The sequence below is a fragment of the Passer domesticus genome, chromosome 3, assembly GCF_036417665.1.
Source record: "Passer domesticus isolate bPasDom1 chromosome 3, bPasDom1.hap1, whole genome shotgun sequence".
NCBI classification, from domain to species: Eukaryota; Metazoa; Chordata; class Aves; order Passeriformes; family Passeridae; genus Passer; species Passer domesticus.
In genome coordinates this window covers 15,918,405-15,936,406 of record NC_087476.1, presented here as the reverse complement: position 1 = coordinate 15,936,406, position 18,002 = coordinate 15,918,405, and the positions used below count along the sequence as shown (strand labels likewise).

General features: G+C 42.9%; 1 protein-coding gene across 6 annotated transcripts in view; it reads right to left on the bottom strand.

Moving 5' to 3' along the window:
- The window catches only part of ADAM17 (ADAM metallopeptidase domain 17), a 34,857-nt gene that overhangs the window by 5,477 nt on the left and 11,378 nt on the right, over window positions 1–18,002 (bottom strand). For 5 of the 6 annotated variants that reach the window (XM_064411979.1, XM_064411981.1, XM_064411978.1 and 2 more), the window contains exons 2-16: window positions 16,940–17,072; window positions 15,276–15,409; window positions 14,277–14,365; window positions 12,123–12,291; window positions 11,440–11,570; window positions 9,650–9,739; window positions 8,496–8,609; window positions 7,827–7,971; window positions 7,204–7,292; window positions 5,164–5,316; window positions 4,054–4,253; window positions 2,917–3,020; window positions 2,123–2,257; window positions 1,105–1,235; window positions 53–131 (exon numbers count right to left, since the gene is read on the bottom strand). In XM_064411979.1, coding sequence (XP_064268049.1) covers window positions 53–131; window positions 1,105–1,235; window positions 2,123–2,257; window positions 2,917–3,020; window positions 4,054–4,253; window positions 5,164–5,316; window positions 7,204–7,292; window positions 7,827–7,971; window positions 8,496–8,609; window positions 9,650–9,739; window positions 11,440–11,570; window positions 12,123–12,291; window positions 14,277–14,365; window positions 15,276–15,409; window positions 16,940–17,072 — 1,896 coding nt within the window. Of the gene's footprint in view, window positions 1–52; window positions 132–1,104; window positions 1,236–2,122; window positions 2,258–2,916; window positions 3,021–4,053; window positions 4,254–5,163; window positions 5,317–7,203; window positions 7,293–7,826; window positions 7,972–8,495; window positions 8,610–9,649; window positions 9,740–11,439; window positions 11,571–12,122; window positions 12,292–14,276; window positions 14,366–15,275; window positions 15,410–16,939; window positions 17,073–17,425; window positions 17,457–18,002 lie in introns of those variants that run through there. The other variant, XM_064411982.1, reaches the window with a different exon arrangement.

Here is an 18,002-nt window from a genome sequence, read left to right as displayed (position 1 = left end):
GGTTCATGTCATGAACTCAGAAATCCCCAAAGGATATGGTTGTGCATCTTACCAAAAGTATTGATGCTGAGTTGGTCTATGAAATCCCAAAATCGTTCAATCACATCCTGTACTTGCTTCTCACATTTGCCCTGCAAAAGTAACAAAATGATCTTACTACCCAAGTATTAAGTACTGCCTTCTTGGAGAGGGAGGTACAATGACAGTAATGAAATGAGAACTACAGACACAGCATGACTTCCTTTACATTCTGAATACAGAATTACTCTCTTGCCCAATAGCAGCAGTCCATTTTTACTGCCTTTATTTTTATCAAACCAGTTTGAATTCAACTGCAGTCTGAATCAGATCATTTTATTGTTCAAAACGTGCAAAATCCACTCCACCTTTGACCCATGTTAGGGGACATAAAACTGATGTTTCTGGAGAGATTTAAACACTGGAAGCCTCAGTTCCCATTATCCACAAAGAAGGCTGCAGCTCTCAGGAGCCCAAGGTTACAGACAAACTCACTCCCAGATTTGGCTGTGCTGGTTTAACACAGCAGAACCTTGACCTTCCAGATCTGCCAGCAGAAGGACTGGGGCATGCCCTCCCAAATTCACTTCTGCTGGCACCCAGTTTAGCTCCAGCCACTGGGGTCTGCAGGTATCCATGCAGCTGCACCATGGAAAGGCCACTGAATGCCAGCAGCCCACCAGACTCCCTGCCACAGGCTCACTGCCCCTTTCACATACTGCTGGCTGGATGTCCATGTGATTGCTCCCTGACCTGAATTATTGGAATAAAAACTAATTGGGCTAACGGGAACAACTGAAAAGGCAAGTGCTGCAAACCCAACCGAGCTTATGGCAGTGCTCAGTCCCCTCCTTTGTGCAGGCTGCCAGGCTGCTGAGCTGTGGGGAGCAGCAGAGGGGGTAAGGAGCAGCTCCAGAAGGGAACAGCTTCCTCCTGCATGGCTCTCTGCAGAACTCCAACACCCTCAGCCTCCAACACTCTTTAATATTTACCCCTTGAAGAGGTACTTAAAACCCAGTGCCCTGCTCAAGCTTTGGCTTCTCCTCCCCAGCACACTCCCAGCAGAGCAGAGCTGGGCACACTTACGTTTGTGTCACAGAACCCCACAGTGCAAGGCTTGCCCTTGCGCAGGAACAGGAACTGGTCGTTGGCATCCACGTATGGCGTGCACCTGTCCTGCTCGTCCCGGCAGCACACCTTGCAGGAATTGTCTGTTTCTGAAAGAGAGCAGCAAACTCATGCCTTGGAAGCACAAAGAGTCACTGCAACCCACAACCCTCGTGTCCCCTGGCTGAGCACAGTCCTGACCAGCTGCCCCACAGGGAAAGCAGGACCAAGCTGCCCAGTTTTGGGCACTCTGACAATCAAACCTAAAACTCAATCACATGCCCTGTGCAACACATTGAGGGGTACAGTGGGACCAAGTTCTCCAAACTGATACCCCAAAACTGCACGAAGAGGTTACAAGCACATCCAAAAAGACAAATTTAAATATTTCTTGGGCTCTGAGTCCTCTAGGCACTCAGCTGTGCCCCCCATCTCAGATGATGGGGCTCACAGCAGTTCCTTGTGTTGCTCCTGTAAAGTTTTCATCCTACTCCCAGCTGCTTTCCCACATTTAGGAAATAAAATGGACAGCAAAGGAGCAGGAAAAATCACTAGCAGAAGTGTATGGCAGGCAGGTTAGCAGAGGAATTAAGTTGGGCATTCTATATTCTCAAGGCACTTTAATCTCTCTGAAATCTTTCTTTAACCCCTTGCTGGAGGCCACTACTCCTCTGCCAGATGCTGGATCCAGAGATTGGTTGAAACCTCCTTACAATCCCTTGTCCATCTGTGCTGAAGCTGGAAGGTAGGAGAGTGTCCTCTCCTTTAGCTGGAGTGCCAGAGCCTAAGTCTCATCTTAATGTCTTCAACCCAAACCACCAGAAGACAGGAGGACGTTCACACTCCCTTTTTAAACAGAACAGCTGACAAAACCCAACAGATTAACTTTGCCAGAAACCACAAACTCAGCCATGCACCAGGCCAGCCCACAGTGAAGGCAGCACTCTGCAAGGAGCAGAGATGAAATGCAAGTTTCAGTCCCCTCTGTGTCACGCACCGTTGCAGGCACACGAGCGCAGGTTCTTCTCCCTCTCGCAGAAGGGGACGCACTCCCCATCCTTGCACTTCCCCATGTCCACGCACACGGTGTCATCCGGGGCGTTCCCCGGAGGGGGACACTCGCTGCTGTTCCCTGCAGATGGAAGTCAGCAGAGTGGGAGGACTGTTAGAGCAAAGGGCAGAGAACCTAAGTGTGCAGAAGAAAGAAGGAAAATAATGGAAATACAGACTTATCCCAGGAAAACCCCAATAGCTTGTTCAGTTTCAACTGCAGGCTGCCTGCCAGCTGCTCTGAGAGGCAGCAGCAGCTCTGGAGGCTTCAACAGCCTGGGCATTGTGGCACTGGCAACCAAGCAGTAGGTGCAGACCCTGGGGCCCCCCTCGGCAAAGCACACATTGACTTGACTCCCTGTCTCCAAGAAATACTATGAGGAGCAAGTAAACAAGTGGGGAAGTGAAGCAGAGCTGCAGCAATTTCACCTTTTCTACGCAAAACTCGTTCTTGTTCCCTCCCAGGGACACACTCTGTTTTGCTTTTTTTTTTTTCCTTTTAAGGGATAGAAACAAAATATTTTTAAAAATCAACCTTTATGTGCTTCTGGGCAATAAATCACAAAGTGACTCTTGAACAACAATGAAACTCATTATGGGAGCATATTGTGATGCTTAACTGGTCTCTAAAATTACACGTACCGGATGACTAAAGGGCACTAGACTGAAAGTGGGTTGAACAGGACACTGAGCCTGGAGCACTTGGCTAGCTGACATACAGGGGACAGAACCACATCCTACCAGTGCAAAAAGACTCTCCTTTGCAAGTGGCATTTATGGCTTCCTGGCATTTCTTTTGTGCACTTTCAAACTGGCAGCCTTTACAGCAAGGACTGTTTCGGTCACTGGGGAAAGATCAAAATGAAAGAAATAAATATTAACCAATTTTTTAAAAATAAGTACAAGTGTGACAAAGCCAGAGAAAAAAGATGGTTAGGAAATAAAAAGCTACTTCTTGGAGACTGACTCATGGATTCAACCCTTGTCCTCTCTGCCCTCTCCGACAACCACCTTTCTACATACTCACTGTTCATGTACTGAAGGTCAAATCACATAGAAAGTACAGTATATTGAGAGACAACAGAGGGACCCTTGTATTTATTCAAGGCACTTGGATCAACCTCTTGTAACCTGCTGTGTAACTTTTACCCTTTCCTTTCTCAAACATTTCTCCATTTCTCCCCTTCTGTTTGCCATGAAGGTTTCCTACTTTGTATTCTGCATTGTCTTTACTTTCATTTTCTCACCTAATACATGAAGGCCCTTAGTACAAAAGCACTTATTAAAATGCATGGATTTTCTTGCTAAACAACAGGAATTGCACAAGCTCTCTAATGCTACATGGTGTAGAGCTGAACTATGAAAAAAAAAGATTGAACACTGCATTGCAACAAGGCCATGAACACCTCAAAAAGCAACAACAGAAAGAGGAGTCATTCAGTGCAGTCACTGTGCTGTCTGCTCAAACACATTTTTCAGCAGTCTGGAATTAACAGTAGGCACCAGTGTAAAAAGCCACCTTCCAACACAAACAAAACTTGTATTTGCACAGAAAGTGTGCACAGGAAATTTTTTAATGCTTTTTGATTGCCTAAGTTTGCTTAACAATAATGGTAGTAATAACAATGACAACACAATAATAATTTGCAAGACTGGACTTGTGGCTCTTGACACTTCTCAGAAAAACAAACAGAACACTATAAAAATTAATGTCTGCACACAGAAGTGTTTCATGAAATCTTTCACTGTTGTGAGCTCACTCACTCAGCCTTAAAGCCAGGAAAGGGGCCTGTGACACTGCAGGTGGCTTTAGGAGTTTTCAGCCTGGCCCAACATTCTCTGCTGTGTAAAGAGAAGCTGCAGCTCATTTCCCCTTACCTGCACTTGGCACCATCTTTCAGTTTACAGTCTGCAGAGCAGCAGGGATCATCCATCTGGTACAAGAGGCCAGGATCACATTCCTCGCCTTCATCCACTCTGGAGTTCCCACACACTTTGTTGTTGCGCTCTTTGAAGCACTCCTGGGCCTTGACCTCTATGGTCCTATGGATGGATTTTTTGCTGCAGCTTGAGAACATCTAGAGAGTCACAGAGGAAAAAAGCAGCACTGAGTGTACCTTTTTGTCAACGACTGGCATCTAAGACAGCCACAGCCTCCCTGTATCTCTGAGCTCGGGCATTCCAGAAAGCAGTTATTCCCTTTGTACTGTCAGTGTGATACCTTGGAAAAACGTTAAGATGGGTCAGTAACAGCTGGGTCAGTAACAGCTGGGTCAGTAACAGCTGGGTCAGTAACAGCTGGGTCAGTAACAGCTGGGTCAGTAACAGCTGGGTCAGTAACAGCTGGGTCAGTAACAGCTGGGTCAGTAACAGACACTGCTGCACACTGAGGGACTCCCCCACACAGTCTGGCTCAGAGACACCTCCAGCTCTCCCATGGCTTCAGCAGCCCCAGGAGGGGATGTGAAGCTGCAGCAGGAGGCACAGGCTGCGCTGCCTCTGGGCAGAGGGGCTGGGCACGGGCACAGGGCAGGGCAGGGCAGGCCATCCCCTGCTAATGTGGGTTTCTCATCTGTAGAACAGGCACAATGCCAACTCCACACTGCCAGGACAAGCTTCCACCACGGCTGTGGCACCTGGCAGCCCCTCTCCAAGAGCAGCTATGGACCACCCCAACGCTGTGGGGTACTGAAGGTGGTGGGTTTGACTCTTGCTGGGACTTGCTTGTAGCAGCATATGGCCACAGCTAATTACAAACAACTAATTAAAATGCACCTTGACATGCTATGAACTCCAGTGAAACCCAGATTACAAAGATGAACTTATCTTGCAGAGGACCCAGCTGCATGCAAATGTTTTGTTATGGCTAATCCATTACATTCTGATGGTTTCAAACTACAGGAATCATTAACTAAAGAGATTTGCCATGCAAAGGGTCACTGACCATAGCAGAAACTTTTGTGTTGATGCAAAACTAAACAACCATACCTTGTTGTTTTCATGATCCCCACTGACAGCAATAGGATACATGACATATTTCCCACCCTGGTCTTCAGTGGGGGCACACTCTGGCAGACTGTCAGGATCATGCTCTGCTCCAAAGTTATGTCCAAGTTCATGTGTTGTAACCAGGTCAGCCTCCTTTTTTGAACATGAAAAAGGCAAATTTGAAAAAATTTAGTCTGACCAGTAGAGGAAAGAAGATCCCAGCTACTTCTAGGCCACAAGCAATACTAAAATATACCAGGACAATAGAGAATTTCCTATGAACATTTTTCTGGTTTTCTGGAGAAATTAAAGTAAATAAAATTGTGGTACTTTTCGAAGTTAAGTTCAAGGACCAGACTGAACATTAAATCACTGTTAAAAGCAAAATACTGTCCTAGAATACCAATTCAAACTTGTTTTCAAGGCAATGCAGATGCTTAAATACAAAAATTTGCTTCTGTGTAGCTGGAAGGCATAAAAAGTTAAAACAAAACCCAATCCAAACACCAGCTACTACCATTAGTCAATCCACCATTAGTCAAATCTTGTTTAACCTATCTTGCCATTAGAATTATTTATTCTAAATGGATGATGACATAAGGAATGCTGAATAAACTCCACTACTGCATGATTTCTAGGAAAGACACCTACAATTGTGGCCCAACAGGGATGGATTTCCCACATCACTTATGTGAGACACGCCTGCCTGTGCTGAGGATCCCAAACCGGCTCTGCTCGCTGCGCGCCTCCCACGGCGCCTTCCCCTGCAGATGGTGTCACACTCACAAGGTGGCAACCACAAATTAAACTCACACAGAAATTAAGAAACCACAAGGAGACGGGGCAGTTCTGGAGAGGAACTGTCACTGCAGCTGCTGTGTGGGCACGGTAAGGACCAAGAGCTGCCATGAGCTGCCCTGGTCCGTGCCTCAGCATGGCTAATGGGGGAGCCAGAGCCAGGAGAGCTGCCCGGGCGTCCCTCCTGGGCTTCACCGTGTTTCATTTGGAGAACACTTTTAAGGAAGTTGTTTTGGTTTTGGATTTTTTAAAGCCAAAGTGGAAACCATGCAGCACTTTCCTGTGACATCAATGTGAACCATCATCCCAAGCCGTAAGCCTGCCACTGGAAGACAAAAAACTAAACCTCCTTTGTAATATAAGTCAGAACTCCAGCCTAGAGATCGAACAAATGCAAATAGCATGGCAACAGCTATTGCTAGAGCTCTCTGTCAACATCCCTCTAACACAAGGCTTTACTGTCTTTTTTCCCTATCTTCTTGACAGTTTCTGTGCCAAGTTTTAGCCCACACATCAATTATAAATTCCTATTATTATAATCATGCTACAGAAAAGCACAGCTGAGAAGCCAGCAGAAGTGCGCAAAAGTGAAATATGCCCAGCTTCAAAGATTTAATACAGGCAGACATAGGCACTGCTCTGGTGTCTTTACAAGTGAGACAACACTCATATTTAGGCCTTTGTGCATTTACTAGCTCATAAAGTATGGAAAAAACTCCAGGAAGCATCAACTTACATTAAGCTCAGTATTAGCACTAATAAGCCCTGTCTACTATACTGCTCTCTGCTCTAGCTACTCAGGACACAGAAAAATCAGGTGGAAGAATTTCATTAAAAAGCTCAAACTAAACCTCCTACTTTGCCTGCTTGTTCTGTTTGAGCATTTATTTTGTTAAGAATTTTGTTGTTTGTTTGGGGATTTCTTGTTAAAACAAAACACATTTAAATTCATCTTTAGACATCAAAAGCCTGTTTATATCTAGGAAACTACAGCTCCTATGAGACACTAGCTGTTTCTGTTCCTGTTTCACAGTGACTTCAATTTTCAGTTCCATTCAGTCCTGTCTCCCCTTGTCAGCTACAACAAAAAAGATGATTTCTGTTTTATGATCTATATCTTTGTCCCCAGAGATCTCACTCAAATGGAAAGCCAGCAGCTCTTTTCTGAGCGAGCACAGGAGCTTGTCACAATCCCATGGCACACACCACCAGCACACATGTATGAGGAGGACACTCTTCTACCTTTGTGAGGATGGTCTTCCCATAGTTCTTGGTGCTGGTCAGGCCACTGTTCAGATAGATATCCTTCTTTGCAATTTGACTGTAATAAGCTGAAAGAGTGAGAAATAAACAAATTAAAATTGAGAAACATTTTTCTTGAGTTTCAGGGTAATTTTTGGAAGAGAGGGATACTTGTCTGAGGAAATGAACAGCTTTACAGCTTTATTGTTCTCACAGGCTCACTAGTGAGACCTTGCCAGTTTTTGGCCTTGGGAATCTTTCAAGCACAGCTCCAACAGCTCATGTATTGCAGTAAAGGCAAAACCAGCAGAAATTTCCAAGACAACAGCATCTGCCATCCCAGAACCGCTGCAGGATGTGCCCACACAAAGCAGCCCTTAGAACAGGGTTTTTTCTACACAGCCTGTTCACACCAGACAGTTTAGTGACTTTGTTTAGTGACTTTTATCCTTCCCCCTTCTTCCAGCTTCAGCCAAAAAAAACAGCCATATGTAAAAAATCAGCTCCTAGAGTGTGTGCAAATAACACAACACACTCCATGAAAGTTGGAGAAAAAAATTAAACATGAATAATAAAAACTAGCTTCCAAACCACAACTGGGAAAGAAGAAAAAGAAGCCTTGCCTTTAGGACAAATGCCACCATGGCTGTTAGGTCTGGGAGAGCCAACATAAGCCAGGCCAAGCGTTCCCATGTCAAAATCTTGGTATGTGAAGAGATGAGCAAGGCACACGTGAGCTGCTTTCTCTGCAATATCAAAGCTGAATTGCTTTAAAAAGAAAGAAAAAATAGTCAAATCCCTGTTAGCTTACAGTTAGAAGTCTATAGATAATAATATTTATTCAACGTGCCAGACGAGTACCTCCTGGATGTGGGTAAGTCAGAAAACAGCAGCTGTTTAACAGTCCTGCAGAGCTGCAGGAAATTAAACTGATGTCCAAGTACACTGTACACATTCATTTGCATAACTTGTCTATTCATTTTCCCTTTTCACAGGGAGGACAAAGCCAAGTACAATAACTTGATGAAGGTCACAAGGCAGCCAGTCTCAGGGCCAGACATATCAGGACTGCCTGACTCAGACCACATTAATAAGACTAATTGATGTCTGCTCTGTAATTATGCAAGGGAGCCCTTTACCAAGGGCTACAGGGCACAGCAGCTGGTTTGACTTTGTGTGACATCTAACATCATGTACAGGGAGCAGAGGGCTTTCACCCATTACTACACAGCAGCCATATAAATGAGCAATTTTCTGTTAAGGGGCACAATTTTTCAAGGGTTACAACCTACCTCTAGCAGCATTTTCACATCCCAGGCATCTTTCTTATCATCTGGGTAACTTCTTGCCATATTATAATGTTTTTCTCCAAGTTTTACAACACTTGGCCCATTGTGGATGATAATCTACATGTTAAAAAGGGCAACAACAATGAAAAGGAATTTTTATCAAATTTATAGCTACAGAAAAGGTTTCAATGTAATTTTAAATATCCCAATAGATCTGTAAGGAGAAAAATGCAGACTCAGCATGATTCTAATATTAACTTTCCAGCCTCTGCTAGTGAAATACACCAACTAAATCATAACTACATTGTAAGTAACCCTTTTACAGGATAACATCAGAAGTTCTCACTCTTAAATTCTGCTTTGAGATGCCTTTTACTTCTAGAAAAACCCCAGACAAATACAACCAGTATAAATAACGCCAAATAATTTCAGAGCTCAACCTAACCAAAATGTATGTTAAAGGACTGCCACTTTCCCAGGAACCCAGAATTAGCTCATCATGTTCTCTATCCCCTCCCTGCCCAAGTAATGCTTCTTTTTTATGCCTGCAGATCTTTTCCCAGCAAAGTACAGCTGGCTTGTACCATTAGTCTCCATGTCCCACATCACAGCTCTTGCAGTGCTCTGAGCTGATGGAGTCCTCCTGTTTTTTATGCTGTTTTCCAGACTTCTGTGCACTTCAAGACACCATCATAGAAACTCAGGTCACAACATTCCCCGTGTCCATATACAAGCCTCTACACTAGCACGATGTCTAAGGCAGCCATTAAAGCTCTTCAGGCAAGACTGTTTTCACCTGGGTTTGAGGCCCACTCAGGCTTTGTAAGCCAAGAACTGGCAACAGATATAGAAAATAAATGCATGAGATGCATGAGTATGTCTGAATGAAACAAAATTTGCTCATATTCAGGTGAAAAATTTACTTTTGAATCAGGAATAAATATGGAAATTCACATCTCAAACACCACAAGGAACTGAAAATGGCCACCATGTCAGATTATTAACAGTGGCAAGATGCAATTTCAGAGTGCTCCTGGCTGGAGTGAATGATGTAGGATTCCATTAGTTTAGCTCTAACCCAGACAAAATAATCAGAAGCCCTGCTGTTTAAACCACGTTCCTTTACTTGGAAGCCCTCTGCAGAGGGCAGTGAATACCTGCTCTATCTGTATGCCGTACCCATTGAAGGTTCCATCGTCCCAGGACGTGTTTCGGTAGATGTCATCTACTCTGTCTATCAATTCAATCTGTGTGGAAGAGAAAACAAGTTACCCAAGTGAGCTTCATGGAGAAAAAGACATTCAGAGAAACTGCTACACACTTACCTAGAAACAGTCACTTGAATTAAAACTGAGCCCCGTGTAAGGTAACAAGACAAACTCCCTAGATCCAAGTACTGTTGGTTTTGGATCAGTCTTATCCAAGATACTTGAAAATTTTCCATCATAAAGAAGCAGCACAAAACTTTTCCATTTATCTCTTTTGTTTGTGTAGTGGAACAGCAATAATATTAAGAACAAGACATTTTGGGAAACACTTTGTTCAAACACTAATTTTCCAGATTTCTTTGAGGGGAAGGGCGGAGGAGGGAGCTGTTTTAACAGCTTTGTTTCAGCATGGTGCTTAACTAGTTTAACTGACCCCCCAGGCTTGCTTCCCTCACCCAGCCAAAAACCTATTATTTTCCTCATTATGGTTCAAGCACAAGGTTCCAGAAAGTCTCTTGTCAGTGCTCACAATCAATACCTCCCTTTTCAAGCTGTTCTCTTAAAAAAACACCTTCTATAAATATAAACCACCAAACTTGCTGAGAAGGAGAAATGACATTCAGAACCACTCAGTAATAGTTTATGCTTTAGTTTTCCAGTCACTGTGCTCTTAACAGTACCCATCTACCCAGGAAACACAACAGGGGTCAGCCTCAGCATATGTCAGATGCTGAGATAAGAGCACTTCTGCAAACACAAAGAATGAGGCCCCCTCACCTGGAGAATGTAAAAGCATTTCTGGGGACAGAAAGGTCAAAAAGCCAGCAAAAATGGAACAGAATGATTAGCATTTCAAAGAGTAAAGCTCAGAAAGAGACTTTAGACAAACAACAGGCCTCCAAACCTGTTTTCATTTGTTTTGTCTCCAGTCCTCAAACCCCCATACTCTCCTCTTCTGCTGAAAGGCAGAAGGACCTTGTTCTAGTTCACAAAAACCTGTCAGACAGACAACCCCAGTGTTTCAGCTGGGTCACTCAGTAACTGGTACACAATGGAGCCCTGCTTCCCTGAGGATGGCTGAACACCTGCCTGCTGATGAGAAGCAGTGAATTAATTCCCTTGTTTTGCTTTGCTGCTGTGAACAGCTTTTGCTATTAAACTGTTTCTATCTCAACCTACAAGTTATCTCACCTTTACCCTTCTGATTCTCTCCCCATTCCATCTGGGAGGAGAGAGCAAGTGGCTGCCTGAGGCTGAGCTGCCTGCTGGGGTTAATCCACACCACCAGTGTACAACCAAACAGGTTGTTCACTGGGCCTACTTCTAATTTATTGTTCTGGACAGAGAATCCTGAAAGAATCTGGAAAAGAAGATCTAAAGGAGTTGCTTTAACTTCTCATTAAACATGCTTGAACTTTAAAGATGCTTAGATAATCTGCAGTGGATTTCAAAACCCAGGAGATTTTAGAGCTCTGACTGAGAAAAGAGAAGTTCCTGGGCAGAAAACAGCTTAGCTAACAGAAGTATATGACAGGAAGGAATCTGCTTTTAAGTGAAATTTGAAGACTACTGAACTGCATTAGCTTCATTGTAGAATATTTTTAAAGCATGATTTAGCACTTTTCCAGGTAAAAGCTGTGTGTACAAAAGCAGTATAAGATGTATGGTGCTTTAACTACTGCATCAGTGTGTTTTCCTGCATCTATTCCAGCAAATTTTAGCAGGGTACAGTTACTTACCAAGTAGTTTATAGTGGTGCTCTCTTCCCCACGGCCCATGTACTTGAAGAAACGATGGTCTGCCACTACCAACATCTTGCAGGTGTTTTTGGAGTTCTCTGGAGTGGCTCTTTTCTTCCGATGGGTGCTTTCTAAAGTAAACATTTCCAACAAACACTCAATGCTACTACCACTGCTGAGTCTAGTGTCCTTACTGAAGACCTGAATTTGAGTGTGGGTGGGCTCCTGGGAGGAGAATGGGGATGTTTAGTTTTAGTTTGGGGCTCTTTTTTTTTTAATAGATATTCTTTTATTTTTTTCTTCCTAACAGTCCACAAACTTACTGTAAGCAAAAGAATGCATGGCAGTGAAACTGACTTATTCATTAGATTTACCTATAGAGCTTTTAGGGTCACCACCACAGCCTTAACACCTCCTCCTGTTCCTAGTCATTACCCCAACTTTTGCTGACACAGCAAAGAACAGAAGAAAGTGGGACCAAAAACTCTCAAAGCCCCATCACAGCTCAAGATGGATTCCTTGAGTGACCATAGAGGCCAAACAGGTCTCACTGCACAGTGCACAGAAGTACAAAGTTGTTAAAAGAGGCATGAGGAGTGCTGCTTCCCCCCTCCATCCCCACAATGAATTGAAAGAGCTAATTTGTTTCCAAGATGCTGCTCTCCCAAGGTATGGACACCCACCTTCATTTTGTTTCCTGTCTTCCAGTCCTTTTGGCAACAGTTCATCTTCACTCAGCTTTAAATAGCCACATACTTTGGGGGACTGCAACCTTGAGAAATCTTTGATATCTTCAGATCTGTAGACCAGCAGTCTTTCATCTTCCACATCATCTACAAATCTCCACAGTGGCTGACAGCACAAGGAGAAGTTAGGAACACAATGAACCCAAAGTCTAGATAAGTAAAAACTTTATGTATGCACCATTGTACCTCCACAGATTCCTGTCCACACACACAAATGCACTGTGTTCACCCACAGCAACAAATCTACTGACAAAATGACATCCCCAAGAAAGCCAACAGATTTCAACTCTCTTATGCTACATGGGAGTCCAAAAGTCTAAGAGCATCTTAACAAAGCAGTGGCAGCTACCTGACAAGGCCATAGGAGAGAATTTTTCTTCTCCTCAGAATCTGAACAGGCTGAAGAGGCTTCTCAGGTTCCTCTGCTCCCCTCTGTAACAGCATGGAGCCAGAAGGATATCTTTAACTGCTAACAAATGCACTGACCAGGAGCACAGGAGGAAGCAGGTAACAGAGAGCCTTGAAGCACACAGCACACTGTGGGCTCTTTGATGCTCAATAGCTACCCAAGTCTCTCACAAGCATGTAAGTGTCTCCAAAACCAAAGAAGACCATGAAATCTCAAGAAGAGACACCAATTCCCAGAGCAGAATCATACAAATAATCTTTTTACTTTACTGACAAGTCCTATTCTTATCTGGATGTTAAAGCTAAAGCAACACCCCCAGATATGACACAGACAGGGTCAGCTCTCTGGCCAGAGCCAAGCAGCACAGACTGCCTGCACCTACAACACAGTGCCCCTGGCTCTGGGTCTCCTCTGGCCCCTAGGCAGGGCTCTCCCAACTCCAGCCAGCCATCACTCAGCACACTGTGCTTTCACTGCACAGCAAAAAGGCCCCAGAATGTGCCATGTCAGCAGCCACGTGTCTGCAGCACAAAACTGAAGGTTTCACACACTAAGGCAAGGTGTGAGGGCACCAGTGGTTTACACAAAGGCCCACAGCCTTTCCAAACCATACACAACTACCTTGAAAAGAGAAGCAGGGAATGGCAGAGCAGCTTTGTCCATGCTGCCTTTGGGGAACAGAGCCAGGCGTGCTCCCTCTGTGACTGAGCACAGGAATCATCCCACCCAGGGCAGTCAGAGGCCAAAGCTGACCTGGGGACACCAGCCAGGCAGCAGGACAAGCCAGAGGCTGCACACCACTGCCTGCCCCCAGCTGCACTGACACAGGAACAGGGGCTTGGCTGCGTGGAGAGACAAGGCACACCCACAACTGCTCTGGAGCACAAACACAAAAATGCTTTACATCACAAGCAAACAGATACTGTAGTTCTCAATGTAAAACGCAAGTACAGAGACTTGGGGATTTTGATCACGTTTTTATACTTTAACATGACTAGATTTCTCAGGTTTACCCATAATTCTGCATATCTTTGGGTTTGGAGACAATTACAATATCCATATAACACTCAGCCATAATTACTGTTATTCAGCCATTCAAATACTGCTTGTGTCTGGGAATATACTGCACTGAACATCTCATTATGACAGTCTCTAATTATATATTTGTTGAATATTTTTTGTAACCAAGAGTTCAAAATAACACAAGCAAGTAAAATGGTGAAAAACAAGGGAGTAGGAAAAATAACTAATTTTCAGATAAAAGATCAGATTTTCAATGAAGCTCTAAGAATGGGAAAACGTCCAAGATGTAACAAAGCCAGTTTTAAAGAGCTTCACAGACATTGACTCTGTTTAGACTGTCACAGTTTGTTAGAGGCCATGATCACCACTAATTTCTGACATTATCCATTCCTGTTTCTGAAACCCCTTCCTGTTTAAAATATACCTTCTCCCTGATGTACCTAAAACATGCAACTATCAGAGAATGTCACTCACTAATAGAAGTCAATACTTGCAAGCCAAACTGGTTTCTTATTTCTCTCTCTCCTCACTCCAAAAACAAGCATTACCACCAAATCTAGTTTGAGCTACAGAAGTGTCAACATATCTAACAAGGAAGAGGAACACCCAGAGGAAAAGGAGGTGATTGTCTGGATACAGTTTTTAACAGCAAAGCTTACCTCAATATTGTATTCTTCTCCATCAGTATTGATTCGCACTGTAAAATCTTCATCCCCAATATGTGCCACAACCTTGGAATTATGCTCTCCTTTAACATAAACATGGAAGCATTAAATTAATTCAGCTGTTTGCATGCGCTCCTGCACAGACACTGTTTGGTGGGGGTTTTTAATTGTTTCTAAACTTCATGACAAATTACCTTCCTCAGTCTCTGTACTGTTCAATTTAAGGAAAAAAAAAACTAAATTAATCAGCACTTCCCCTGAGTCTTAACTTCCCAATAGTCAGAGTCAATGAGACTCAGATTTAACAGAAAATTTTGCAGGAAGTGTTGAGATGGCTCTGGCGATTAGTAATGGGGGACACAATATTTCTGCCAACAAGAGCAGCATGCATCTAACTACTATCAGACAGCAATTTCACGGCGTCAGCCTGCATTCCAGTGGAAAAGTCTCACCACATCACAAAGGCAACAAAGAAATCAAAACAACTTAGCAGAAGCATTAGTACTGCATGAAAGTGGAGCACAGCATCTTTCTTTACAGAAAAGTAATCTACAAAGAACTATCTTTAAGTCTTTTAATTGAACAGTCTGGGCATTACTGCATCACCTCTACCTTGGCTTTGTGTTCCAGGGCAAGGAACATTCAAGTCCTACATTCCAGCTGGAATTAAAGCCACCATCAGCATTTTAAAAAAATAATAATTTGCAAGCTGCTGCTTAAGTAAATTATACCTTTGTGTCCTGCCAAACTCAACACAAGAGTCCTGTCTTAAGAGCTTGATGCAATACACCCCACCACCCACCAAACCTAAAAAAATCCCCAAACACACCACAAAAACAAAACCAGAAAACGCAAGAGGATAAGTGTTATGTTTATTTCTTCATCCTAACCACATCTGATGAAAATGAGGGAAATACACCATTTACTCTGCCCAAGAGACCCGAGCAAAGCTGTGGTTTCTCAGCATTGACCCACAGCCTACTCCATACTAACCAACGACATGTCCGGTGAAAAAGTCTCGCCATTGAACATGGTACTCCTTTTCCTTGCCTTCACCATCCACAACTAATGCTTGAAATTTTTCTGAAAAGTGTTCAGCAGTTGCAGTTAAGTATAATTTAAAGTGCCTGTAAAAGAATTTACTTGCATTTATTTTTATGCAAAACGTACATATAACAGATACATTCAAATCTCCATTTTATTGAGGGTCCAAAAGAAGTCCAAAAGTATTAACTCTGATAAGCAGGCTACAAAAACATACACTGTGTAATTGATAACTGTAAATATTTTAGAGTCACAGATGTTTAATTTAAAAAAAGTTTAAAAAATAACCCCCCAAATCCAAAACAGTCGGAGTTTGCCCATGATGTGCCTTCTCCACTTGCAGTTAAGCAAAACCAGTTACTGGTAATTATTTAAAAAATAAATAATCAGACCAAGAAATTTCTTCATCTATTTGAAATTAAATTATCTTGAAGTTCTTACTTTCTGACATAATACAGGCAAAAGACTATAAACAGAAATCTGAACTCCCTACATTTTTTACAATATATTGTCACAAAAACTGAAAACTATACCAAGAAATAAGCTGATAACCTTTTCTGGAAGAAGCCTCATGGGGTCTTGGTTTAATTGGGCTTTGGGTCAAAGATTTTTGGCATGCTCCTCTGCAATTACTCTGTAATTGTCATTGGCAACCTCACCCTAAAGCCAGCGCACATGAGGCAGTGCAAAACAGGGACAGTCAGACATCTGATCCCATTAACCTTTCATAATTGCCCCTCCAAACTCAAAAAAATGCCCTTTCAAACATTCAGAGACTCAAAAACTATGCATAACTTGCATGACAGTTGAAGATGACACAGGGGAAGGCACATGAATACACAGAGGACAAAAGATGTCAGACAAACAAAAATCAAACTACATTTGTTAATACAAAGTGTTATTCTGACCCTGCTCCCCAATTCATATTCACAATTTCAGCACTAAAATATCTGCAAGGCGTTTTTCTGACTCTCAGAATAAAATCCCTGCAATCTTCATGCCTACTCCCTTCTATTTCTCCTCCCCCTTTCACCTGAGCTCTTATTCCCATCTTATAACAAAAACCAAAAATCAAAACTAAACCAAACAAAATATGAAAAGATTTTTAAGTATTGAAAATATTTGAAAGTATTTTACTATGAAAGTATTTTATTTAATGGGACATTTATACTCAGTAGGAAAAGGATTAAACCTCCATGAAAATAAATACAGTAAATCTCTTGGCAACACACCACACACACTACCCAAACTGAAGACTGAGATTTTCAAGAACCAGAGGACAGTCAAGAAGTACTGACAACATTGCCAGATGAGGTATAAGTGAGATCCAACCCTATCCAGTGGGAGTAATCTACATGAAACTAAACCTAAAAATAAAGCAAAAGAAATCCTAAATTACTACCACTTCAGCCACCAGATAAATAAATTAGAACTTACTTTCCCCTTTCCTCTGAGCCTCTCTGAAGTCATATAACCATGCAGATCACTAACCTAGAAGAACTGGCCAGTCATGACAGAAAGCAAGACAGCAATTTCTGGGTTTGAAACTGCACGTTACTCATCAGAAACTGAAGGAAAATATTATGCTATTTCATCACTGATGATTTAATTACCTTTGCAGGGCTGAAAAACTTAAGAGCCTCTCTACGTGTGTCTCAGGCTGGAGGTCCCTCTTCTTCAGGGAGTGCTGCTGGATGCTAGACAGAGAGAGGATGTCGTAGTCTGAAAGCATGGACTCAACTGTGTCTGAAAGACCAACAAGGAAAGTTTTAGTTTCAAAAGACTTTCTTTCTAAATGCACACATAAAAAAAGAGCAAACCAGAGACTCCCATTTCAACAGCAAGACCACAGTTTGCTGTAGTTTTAGGATAACTACTGTACATTTCTGTAATGGCCTATTTTGTGTACACAAGTAGAAATCACAGAGTGAGACAAGACAGCCTGAGAGAGACAGAGTTTGCTTCACTTTTTCTACAACTTCTGAGCAACCAACTCATTGCTTTTACTGCCACAGCAATGCAGAACTAATGCCCTCCCTGGCTGCCCCCCAGAAACTAAACAATGTCTCCATTTCTTTGGGGTGAATTATTCTCCTCACCTGCTGGTCCCCACATGAGTCTGAGGAAGAAAATAGTTTAACCTAGGAGACTTAAACAAAGTTAATTTGCAGACTGGACTGCATTGAGCCTTTCTGCCCAAGAGCAGCCACAAAACAGGTATCTGCATAGCACAATCAATCAGAACTATGTAACAAGGCAATTCATGTGAGATACCCTGATCTCCCTATACCTTACCACCATGCAAAACTCCTTTTCCTACTCAGAGCATGAAAACTTGTTCAGAGAAAGGAGACCAAGTGCCTGAATTCCTATGGGAGCAGTACACAAATTACAAATTCAGATCAATATTCTGGAGATTAACAAGTCCTGCACCATTACCAAGTGCAGGACAGCTGCAATCAGTGCTTGGCTCTTGCTGATAAAGCCTCCTGTTACGTTTTAAGTCATTCCTTCATCAAAGCACCCATCCATACTCTTGCTTCTCTGGATCACCCACCACCCATCGAGACACCCAACAACAACCCTGGCTTCCACCAGCACGGAGATTCAGGTGCTATTTACAGCCTTCACAAGAAGCTGTTATTTCCACACTGCTGCTTTTCTTCTCAGCCAGAG